Here is a 12201-nt window from a genome sequence, read left to right as displayed (position 1 = left end):
AACGAACCACTTGGGGTGACCTATGACAGACGTGTTGGTTATTTAATACATGGTTCCCGGGCGGCGGTACCCGTACCCGCCTCCTAAATTGTAAATCACATCCCATCCCACAGGACTAGTGTGAGGTAAGGGGGGATTGCGTGCGGCAAACTATTTCGAATCAATTTGAACCATTATCGGTGTGAACAAATATGAAAATTCAAGCGCGCGCTTTTTAAAATGATATCCGTGTACGTGATAGGAAATTCGACAGAATTTTGAATTATTTCTCTCAAAACCTACTATCCCAGGTCCATCCCAAAACAAAAATTGGATCACATATTAAAATATGTATTCGCGTACGTGCGATTATCCGACTTTACCATGTGTTTATGTATAAATAGCAGTGGGTTGAATAAAAACTGGATCGATTTAAATATATCCATGCCAGAATTGTGCATAAACCCAATAGATACAGTACTACATCAAGAGATAAAGCCAGTAACGTTCTCGAAGCCGGCATATGTATGTAAATAACAAATCGCGATTGCGTACGGGTTCGTTATGAATATTTCACGAATGTAGGCTAAAAGAAACTCGGTTGTTTGTGGTGGAAGGTCTACGTCTAACTTTAGAGAAAATAAACCTTGTCAATATGAAACAGTTTTGTCATTTATTATATTTGTATTATCCAAAGTTCAAACGAGTGTGCACTTTGGAATCTTCAGACGGAGTTATGACCGAATAAAGTACGAAGATTTAACGCCGTATAAAGATTTGCATAGAAGCAAGAGATACTGTGTGGAGGGTCTTTTTGGGAAGAGGAAGGAGTGAACATGGGTTTTGTATTGTAGGAGGGAGGACACAAAGACTGGTAAATCGTTCCACAACCGAGCTGTTGAACTCACAACGAGTCATAGACGCGACCAGTTCTCAAGTAACAAAAATGTCAACAATTGTGTACTATTAAAGAATCTGAGGGCTCTGTACAGTCCACAGCAAAATAATTCGAAAGTGTTTGAACTATAAATTGGCTCGTACAGGCTTAAAACGAATCATGAACTCGATAATCTAATTGAACATGAAACCATTGTAAACTTATGTAGTACCCAATGATTATGATGGGCTAGCCATGTGGAGAGATGTCAGATGACAGGACACCGCCGACCAAATTCACCAAATAAACCATCACTTGTGTAGGACACCGTCAATCATAACCATAACCATGAACCGCGCAGTCACTCCATCCAAAATAAAAGATGGCATGACTGCGCGGAAGTAAATTGGAGGAGGGTGGATGAATTCGATGAATTAAACTGGGGGAGAATGCTAAGGGACGGTAGTCAATGGAGAGCATTAGAGGAGGCAAAATCACAACCTGAGACGAAGCGTCGCGATGATGGAAGATTTGTCATCCAAACAGTTTAGTTGAAAAGATTCCACAAGCAAACTCAGTAAAATGAGTCCGAACAAACATAAATGATCATCGTAGGACGCATTAACGGAGTAACCGACGTGACACTTTAATAATAATAATAATAATACTTGGATGACTTGTATAGCGCCGTTTTTGTGCAAAAACACCTCAAGGGCGCTGGCGTCGCTTATCATTCTTACACAAATTTATATTATACAATCCACACATCTGCCCTAATGACATGCGAAACATGGTATAGGGTCAATTCAATTCAGTTTATTAATTTTAAAACATTACAAAATTGTTCACTTTGATGTGTTCATACTATAATAGGAATTACAGCTTTTGCTCTCCCTACCGCTACCGGTATGACCATTGGCAAGTTAGTCCTGCAGGCTGAGAGGTAGAACAGTCTATGCCGTCGGTGATAACCACGAGGAACGTAGAAATGAATTCTCTCCATGATAGCCGAGTTTTCAAACCATCCACGAATAAGTCTGCTATTAAATTACTGCCAAGTTTAATTCAAACTTACAATAAATTCATTGTCTATTGTGGCTGTTAACTGTCAATATTGAATAAAATGAAAGACACCTACCTGGTGAGGATAGCCGAGGTAGCAGTAGTCGATGTCCCACAGCCAGACCTTGTCCCACAGGATGACGAGCCCGTAGCAGAAGCTGCACAGGTAGTAGAGGCACCTCCAGGCGTTCTCGCAGAACTTCACCAGCGTGGAGGGCTTGTCCTGGCTGCGCCTCATGCGCCACCACCGCTCCACCTGGCGCTCCGTCAAGTCCAGTTGCTTGCTGAGGGCAACCACCTGCAACAAAACAACACGCTTAAAATGCGGACGAATGTATTGCACTTTTCATAGACCAGCTCATCAGTCAAAGGGGAACAAAACAAGTTGCGAGGAGCCGGGAGGCGGCGTGACCATCTTCCTCTCTGTGATTTGTCAATAAATTAATCACAGTATACAGGCAACTTGCATTGTACTATTTAGTCCTCGAAAATAAAATCTGTACACAAATTACTAATGGTGCATAAATCCCAATTCCAAAAATCCTTAAACCTTACAAAACAAATATTTCACAATAATCTAATCTAAACTATTTCTGCTTGAACCTGTAAAAAATAAGGCACAAAAACAACATCAAATAATATTTCATTATAATCTCATACAAAAAAATTCGTTTACAGCTCCAAGTCTTCAATAAATTCATGAACCGTTTTATTTTAATACAAATTTTAATTTCAGCGGGTAACATGATTAAACAACTAGGAATCGTGTAATTTTCCATATTTATTTGTATGCTTTGGTACAATAAGTTCCTAACATTCGGTGGTTCATTCCTCATTGATAAAAATATAGATTCGACAGATTACGTCCCTACGAGCTGTTTTATAAATTTAGTAGAGTTTTTAGAAATCAGACTTTACAGTAATCTTGTTTTGAAGGTGTGCAAAATTTCAATTTCTTTAAAAGAAAGAACGGGAGGGTGCAACGGAGCTCTTAGCGGTCTGCCTTTAGCCATGGCTGTAGGATAACGTTTCGTATCTAGGACAACTTTATTTATTTAACTTTTTTACAACAGCCGTTTTGGTGTGCGTTAATAAAAATCAACAGCTGCATGACAAAACCAACAAATGTCAATTTTTAATCATAATGGAATGCGTATGGAAGAGCCAATAGTATTATCGTCAGTAAAGTTACACATGCATACGCTTTTAATGGTCACCGAACGTCATACGTTATGCCCAAAGCAACAGCGACACAATTATGTATACTGATAAATATTTTTTTTTCAGTAAAGCCACATTAAAAATTAAGTTAAATGTTCAGCGCCGAATTACGACGATGATAAGTTCTTTATAGTGGATTGTCTAGTGCAAATTTGACCAAAGCATAAACTAGTATGATTTAAATAGTAAATTATATTAAAATATCAACCGTTGATTAAGTTTCAAACATGACTCGAAGCCTAGACACCAAGTCGATGGACTACAACTTAAATACCCCGTTTCTGAATGAGGCTTAAAAATAAAGCCTCGTTGATTTCTTTCAGCACTGTATTGGATACTTATTATTGAACAGCCTATTGGCACACATTCACGTAGCAGTATGTTGGGTACTTGCTTCATTAGCAAAGTATGTTCGACTTACGTTTATTCTGTCTAGACTAAAGCAAATATTGTTGGATTGTCAACTTCGTGATTTATACCGCTTAAGGTAAAACGGCAATTAGACCACATGTTGGATGATAGTAAATGGCTACTCAATCAGATACATGTTATTTACACAGACACACATACGAGTAATAATTTCATTTAAATTTAGCATCTTTGAGACCCACGATATGATTTTATTTCAACTTGGAAGCTTTCCACCGTAGAGGAAGTTGAAGTTAATGATCCTCGAAGTAAGCCAATTACAACAAACTAATTATGTAGGTATTAATTCCGTTAGTTGAGTTAGGGATAACTTTACCACTCGGTTTAAGCCATAGATTCCTGGTTTTTCATCAGCTTCCGAAAGCATGGCTTAATAATGAAAAGGGTCACTCGTTAGCACATTGTTGACATGGGTTGTTTTTTTTTAAATTGAGATTAATCCTTCGATACCCGAGCACACATTTCCACACTACGGTCTGTTTTTATAAAGGATTATTATTACAAGTATACGGATTTATATTGTACACATTTCATCGCACCGTGGTGCAATAAATGACAACGGACGCGCGACTCCGTAATTTTATTATAGTTTGACAAATTTCGCGTTTTTCCGTTCCTCGCTTTTACCAAGGCTTGTTAAAACGATTTTTTTTAAATAACTTGAATAACATTTTACGAATAACATAATTACTAAGTACTATATAGGTACTTTTGACTACATAATATAGTAAAAAATTTAAAATAATGTTTTTTTACAATAGATAAACATTTAGCAGGGTACTCACCAAGAGTGTAGCACCGTGTAACGTGTAACGTAACTGATACTGTATCAATCTGCAAGTGGATACGGCTCGTCCACGGTAACCGCGTATCCAGCTACGAGCTCCCGGATCCGCCTTTAGTGCTCGCAGTGTGATCGCAGTGAATCCGCCGTCGGCGGCTCGCTGCGATCACACTGCGCTCAACCCGCGAGCGGCTCGCAGTAGGCTCGCGCCTACGTACTCACTTGATACAGTATCAGTTACGTTACACGGCTAGATGAGTACCCTGCTTTTTAGTCACTAGAACCAGACATATTATAAGTCAAACCACATTATGTTCTGCAAATAATAACGTGACAATATACGGAATTGATGACTAGCGAGTTAGCGCAACACGGCATAACACCCCAAAAACAAATAACAAAAATATCATTTTAATGATTTATCCGGTCACCGATGAAATAGGTCAAGCCAAGGTGCATACAGCGGTAATTTGTCGCCTAACTAAATCATTAATTGAACTTATATCACCCACATAAAACAACCTTCACATTACAGAAGAAAAAAAAATTATCTACTAATAATACACGAAAAAACATCAAAAGATATCAGCGGGATATGAAAAAGGCCGTTAAATCCAGCAGGTTGTTAATTCAATCAAAATATATATGTATTTGATTGATGAATTTATGAATAAACCTTGCCTGCTTTACAGTCACAGCGTTATCCCGCCTGAGGAAGCAGTTTCCGGTATAAATTATGATGCGGACGGATTAGGAACACGGCGAGTATATCCGAAGAGTCCAGCGAGCTCTGCGAGGAGTCACCAAGTCTCGTACGATGACCCGAATATTATGTATATACCTATGTTATGATTTTTATGAGCATCGCGTTTGAAATGCGTTGATAAAGGTATAATAGCACTACTTTTACTAACATGCCTACTCAAATGCATAAGAAAAATGATAATTCGTCACATGCAGTTATTACTGTGCATGTGACGAATTATCAACATAAACTCGAACACTGTCAAGAAAGTGTCCAAGTTAGAAAAACGATTCATATTAACACCTAAAATCCTCTGACATTGTGCAATCTGTATTCTGACATTCTTAGAAGAACTGTCGGAAAATTCAAAAAGAAAAATTATTTTTTTGCAATACATCAATTTGATTCCAGATAAATTCGCTGTGTTTGAATGAATTTCAAAATAAATTCCGTCTTTGAAAGCAGATAAAAAAACTCTACAAGGCTTTCGTATTACAAATATAATAATAATAATAATAATAATAAATAAATTCTTTATTCCAGGATGTGGGGAGGTTAGTGCAATCCCACACATCCCATAGATGAGATAAGTACAAATAATATTTACATAGAGTAACATAAATAAAATAAATAAAAAGAGATTAAAAAATTAAAAATGAAATTAAGTTAAAGCAGAGAAGCACGGGAATCCAACGGATCTAAGATTGTGGGAGCAAGTATCTTTCTCCAATGGTCTTCAATGCTCGATCCTGAAGTCAGACGCGATTCTATGATAATAGTGTTTCTGGAATGGTTTATCCTTTCCCTCAGTCCTGCAATCCTGGTTCTTAACAGAGCTGTAAATCCTGGAACTCGCCCTTCTGTTAACATCGAGGAGGCACTGCAGTGCCTGGGGAGTCCGAACATCAATCGGTAAGCGTTATTATATTGAACCCGAAGCCTTATATAAAACGCGCAATTAAAAATGTAAAAATTTTGAACGCAAACAAAGATGAAGTTTCTAAAGACATATTTTTTTAATAAAATAATATACTTTTTGTTTTAAAACCACGAGTTTTTAATAATTTTTAGAACCGACCGGTTTCGCTTTACTCAAGCATCTTCAGGGTAAAAATTATCACTGAGTAAAAATTATTAAAAACTCTGGTTTTAAAACAAAAAGTATTTTATTTTATCAAATATGTCAAAACACAAGTGATTGCTTTCTACAATAATACATATTTTTTTCTCTGTAATGTTATAAAAATATATAATACATATAATGAAAACATAAGAAAATATTCTCGAGATATATTATATTTGAAAATGCTTTCTTTACAACAAAAATAAGTCATAAACATGAGGATGTCTTTTGAAAATCTGAATTATGACAATTGACACAGAATTTTGTGACGTATTTTTTCACAGATAAAATATACATGTTTGCAAATAACAAAACGACAAGCTAGAATAAATTTTTTTGCAATTAAAGAGCATTTTTTAGGATTAAAATATCATAAAATCTAGTCAAATGCGGTAAAGCTACTAGGAAATCCATGGTAGTCGTTTTGGCACGCAAAGGGTTGGTCCACTATGTTGGGACATTTAAACGATGAAACATATTTTTTATCTCAAATTTTTAACAATATAATATGTATGTTCTAGCCCTTCGTGCAAATGATCATAATCGCTAATAAGTTTAGGTATATCTTTATGCATTATCCTCAAAAGTATTTCCCACAATGAACCTTGGAAGGCGTCATTACACTGAGAAATTTTATTGTGAGTAATGTTGTGTCAATTTTCATAAAGTACAATGCTATCGTGATTTTATTTTTATCATCAGAGAATTTTCTGTGAATGTCGACAAACGAAATGTGTTATTTACGGATTATTATTAAAAATTTCTGATTTACGGTACAATGCGAGTTATGCGACATTTATTTCTAAGAAACCAATAATAACACTTGTGTGTCATATTGATATAGAAACTGAGTAATTTCCTCAGTCATATTCATAAATAAGTAAAAATACATCATGCTAATGTCAAAGACTTGTTACAGGAGCTAAATAATAACATTTCATTAGTCACGAACAATTTTACTACTCAAACAAAAAGAAATACATACGTATATTCTGGTTTGAAAATAGAGTAGGTACCTACTTAGAAACAAAGTACCTTCGTACATTCTGGTTTGAAAATAGAGTAGGTACCTACATAGAAACAAAGTACCTACGCATATACTGGTTTGAAAATAGAGTAGGTACCTACATAGAAACAAAGTACCTACGCATATACTGGTTTGAAAATAGAGTAGGTACCTACTTAGAAACAAAGTACCTACGCATATTCTAGTTTAAAAATTAATTAGGTACCTACTTAGAAAAATAATATAAACAGGCACATCCTCAAAATACCCGGAGGGTTAACTAATTTAGAAGTTCTACATCGAATGGCCAAAAAATGTTTAAACTATATTTATGTACTAGTAACTAGATTCGCAATAAAATCAAATGAAGTTTCCCAAGATTTCGACATAATTATATGGGACAACTTTAAAGATCATAAAAAAATATTAACCTTAATTCGAAAGAACAAATCTGCCATACTTAAATTAGAAAATTTAATTAACTTTTTTTAAGGATCCGTGTCTCTCATCGAAAAAATTTACAAAGTCTAGAGTGAAGTTACGGTGTGGTCTGCACTCTGCAGGGTGGAGATTGCCTTGATAACTAACCTTCAAAAGGAGAGGGTACCAAAAAAAGTCCCATCGATCCTCGTAATCTAGACTAGAATGAATTCGACATATACCAAGCAGGAGAAAACAGCAATTAAGACTTTGTACGAGCCAAGCTCAGGCAGGCCTTTAGCTTTGGCAGACCCAAGACCCAATATGCTAGCTAACTTGGAGAGGCTGGGAAAGAAGAAATGCTGAGAGCAAAGGGTAATATATCATCGGAAGTTGAATTGCATCATCACAGAGACTTAATCTCTACAAGAGCAGTATGGTCATCAAAGGTTAAAAGTAAGTAGGTAAACCTTCAAATTGTGTGCCAAACATAAATAATGTATTCAAATATTGTACAACACATGGTACAAAATTCCCAGCCTACGACTAAAAAGTGTCAAAGCAAGCTGTTCCCAACACGAGACCGTCATAAATTTAACAAATTCGAAAAATATCGAAAGCCTTTAAAAGAAAATGTTAGAACGCGTCGTTGAGTTTTTGTTACTGAAGTTTATGGAATGGCTCTATTGATATAAAATGCTAAAATATGACTTTCGGAACATGTTTCAAAAATGACCTATTGTAACCAGCCTGACGTATTTTCGATAGTTTACCACTAACTGTATAATTCAGACGACAAGTTGTCATGAAAATGTAGTCTTGTAACTCAAACTTTATCATTAAAAAAACACACTAGGAGAAATATTTTTTTTGACTCGTGCCCAATTTTAATTCATACTGGACATCGTTTTAGACATCCTACGTATTCTGTAATAATAGTTTTACTACCGGGTTTCCGACATTCTCTACGGTTATCTTATTACGGTTCGATTTCCAACACCCATATATGTATGCTGTCCTTGTTCTATCGGTATTACAATGGAAGATGCTCTGAGGAACTAGCGTCATTGATCCCTTCGGCACCGGTGCGTAGTCGGGATACACGCCAAACGCGCGCCCAACATTTGTACACAGTTGACATTTGTCACACGAGAACGGGTCGCTTCTACGATTCGTTCTTAAGTTCAACAGCTCGGCTGTGGAACGAACTGCCGGCCTCTGTGTTTCCTCCCTCCTACAACATGGGACTCTTCAAGACCTATGTTCACTCCTTCCTCTCCACAAAAAGACCCTCCATACAGCATCCCCAAAGATGACATAGGCCCTGAGGGAAATTATTTTTTTCAGGGCCTCCTGTGTGGAGTTAATATAAAAATAAAAAAAAACCCTTAATTAAACCATTGATAAATATTGTATCAAATCTAAATTTGGGGTAATGCCTATTTTACAGAGCCTACTTTAACAAACGCTAAAAAATACGAAATTGGTCGCGCTGGCATAAAAATTTCATAAAGGAAAAACATTTTTTTTTATGCCAGAAGAGCTCATTGTTGCATTTTAAATTTATATCAAAAACATTATCGGCATCATACACTAAGATAAGATGATCGTTAGCAAGATGGAATTTAATATTGCAAAAAAGAAAACTCCAATTCAACATAAATTCCTTTATGAAAGAAGTTTGGTCAAAGGAGTTAGGAATAACTCTAAAATGAAATTCTGTAAGTGAAACTTTGTAGAATTCGCAAAATACCAAAACTCCTTTATACCTACAGTATATTTCTTCATTTCTGCATATCTAATGGATAAAATTATGGAGGAATAGGAAAATATAAAAGTTCTATAACAAAATAATTGACACTGCAATGCAGACAAGGGGAGTAGTAATAACTAGTAACATGGTTGACTTTAGTATAAAATTTTAACACCGTTACAAATTACGACACGGTTAATAGATTGATTACACTTGCATGATGAAATTTTGCACAATTAACCTTCAACACAAGTAAAGTCTACATGAGATTTCGTAAACCCACCTTCTTGGTGAAATTTAGCTCAATTGACATCCAAAACAAGATGAAAATTAATGTCTACATTTGATTTTCAAAAACTCTGCGTTAAGTCCGGGTAACGCCGGCTAGTAAACTTATAAATTTAAATACATTAAAAAAAAAATAAAAGTCCACAATTCGCTGAATAAAGAAAAAATATATATTTTAAAAAAACATTGAAAGTTTAGTTTTTTATCAGCATACCAAACAAGTTTCCAGCCAGAATTGGATTCCAGTTAAATTGGGTTTTAGGTATGAAAACGTGTTCAAAGCACGGGCTCATGTTTATGGTATGGATATTCTTGGATGGTTCGAGCAACGTAAATAAGCCAATCATAATTAACCGAGGCGTGAAAGAAAATCTCCCCGAGGCTTGCTAAGCCCAGCTAATTGAGCTTGTTAGGTTTCCATTCGATACAATGTGTGGATGCCAAGTCAAGTGAACAGGGAATGGAATAATAACTAGGGAGGTATAACCTTTAATAAGACAAGGCCCGAGAACCATTATTAGTATTAAATCGCGTTCACAAGTGTCGCCAACATCGTTCACCCACTCTCCTGTAAATCGCATCTACGCACAGCGGAACCCCGTCTTTGTTTATAACTACACCAAACGTCAATAGTACTACCTACACACAAACAATAGACGGTACAGTTTTGTCTTAGCTCGGCGACAGTCAGCAAGCTTCGATGGCATATCTATGTGTGCTTATACTCGCTGTTCTGTGAACAGTAGACCTCGCGTCCAACAAAGTATGTAATTATAAATATTTTTCTTATAAGGAATTTTACAACTTCTTATCTCAATGACAATAATTATTTCTTCACACTTTCTTCAGGCCGGTAGGTACCATAATATTGATTATCCCAATTTGACAGCTCGTAGTAGGAACCACGACTTTGTGAACTCTGGCAGGATAAAAAGGCAGTAGGTAACCAGCAAGACCACCATCTTGAACAAGAACAGATGAATTGCCAAATGGTCGATTAAAACAGAACTTCGCTACTAAGTCAATTATATTCTTCTGTATATAAATAAACATAATTATTGCGTTAATTATACTATAATCCTGTAGTGAAAAATCGATATGAATAAAACACGTCACTAATCACGATTTTTTTCATGTGAATACTATACAAAAAAAAAACAGGCTAATAATTAATTGTGGCTTGTAAAATAATTGTTACCCTTTGTGCTATGCATAAAAAATCTTGTCTTAAACATTAGTTTACCAAAAAAATAATAATTAATATTTGACAAGTTCTAGTATCTTCACCAAAAAATGTAGACAATTTGTCTCGACGCCATCTAGTGAGAGAGTTGGCACTTACAATGCCTTTCTCATATAAAATAAAGTTGGTTGTTTCAGGTGAAAAAAATGTAACAAGCAGTAATTGTATATACACTAGTATATATTGAATTATTTCGCGGATAAAAGATAAGCCGCCATAGCTCAGTGGTCAGAGCTGTCGACCGGAAATCGAAAGGACACGGGTTCAATTCCCGTTGGCGTCATGTATCTTTTATCAGGAGATTTTTCAATGTGGATGAGTGTTTCAGGCTAATAATTATTGCTTGTAAAATAATTGTTACTATACAAGAGTCCTAACTCCCCGAAGCCAGCGATTCGGGGAGATTCCTCCTACTTGAGCCAACGTTTCTGAAAGTGTTGTAATTTATTTATTTATTTATTTATTTATTTATTTACGGACAAATAGTCCATTAACAACATATTAATTACACGAATAAGTTTTATAAACAGAGATGACAGTGAAAGGAGAGCATATATAAATGAGGAGCGAAGACAATAACAATGACAATAATAATATTAAAGTAAGAATGGGAGATAATAATAAGTCAAAGCATGAAGATGGTTCAAAGGGCATTAGAAATTAGACATTGCGTATTGACTGTCGAAAGTCATTTAGGCATATACCACAAAATTCAATGCTTTGACTTGACAGTGAGTTGACAAGTCTCGACATTCTGGACAAAGGAGAATGGTATCCATAATTGGTAGAATGTTGATTGACGAACAGCAATTCATTATTTCGGAGTCTACGGGAAGGGATGTTGAATTGGATAAGTTGCAACAAAGCAGGTGAGTCTGTAATACCATTGATAATCTTAAATATGCAAATCAGATCAGTGTCCCTTCTACGTTTCTCCAAAGAAGAAATGTTTAAAGTTTGTTCAACTTCATCATATGAGTACTCTCCTCTTTCAAGACCCAACCTCCAAGCGATTCCTCGTAGGAAGCGATGTTGTACGGATTCTATGTGACAAATATGGACAGCATAGAAAGGAGACCAAATAACACTAGCGTATTCAAGGTGAGGGCGAACTAACGAGCAGTAAAGAGTTTTAAGGGTACTTATATGTTTAAAGTCAGAGGTTATTCTATGAACGAAGCCAAGTAGTTTAAGTGATTTGTTAACAATGTTGTTAATGTGCTCACGGAAAGAAAGTTTGCAGTCTAGAGTGACCCCAAGATCCTTGATAG

The 12201-nt window shown here is 35.8% G+C and overlaps 1 protein-coding gene across 1 annotated transcript in view; it reads right to left on the bottom strand.

Moving 5' to 3' along the window:
* schlank (ceramide synthase schlank) overlaps nucleotides 1-12201 on the bottom strand; it is a 91751-nt gene that overhangs the window by 34247 nt on the left and 45303 nt on the right. Inside the window, exon 3 of the mRNA XM_089645524.1 lies at nucleotides 1995-2216. Coding sequence (XP_089501650.1) covers nucleotides 1995-2216 — 222 coding nt within the window. The remainder of the gene's footprint in view (nucleotides 1-1994; nucleotides 2217-12201) is intronic.

The sequence above is a fragment of the Hesperophylax consimilis genome, chromosome 22 (genome assembly GCF_061612785.1).
Source record: "Hesperophylax consimilis isolate HC1 chromosome 22, BYU_Hcon_1.0, whole genome shotgun sequence".
NCBI classification, from domain to species: Eukaryota; Metazoa; Arthropoda; class Insecta; order Trichoptera; family Limnephilidae; genus Hesperophylax; species Hesperophylax consimilis.
This window is presented reverse-complemented; position numbering and strand designations above follow the sequence as displayed.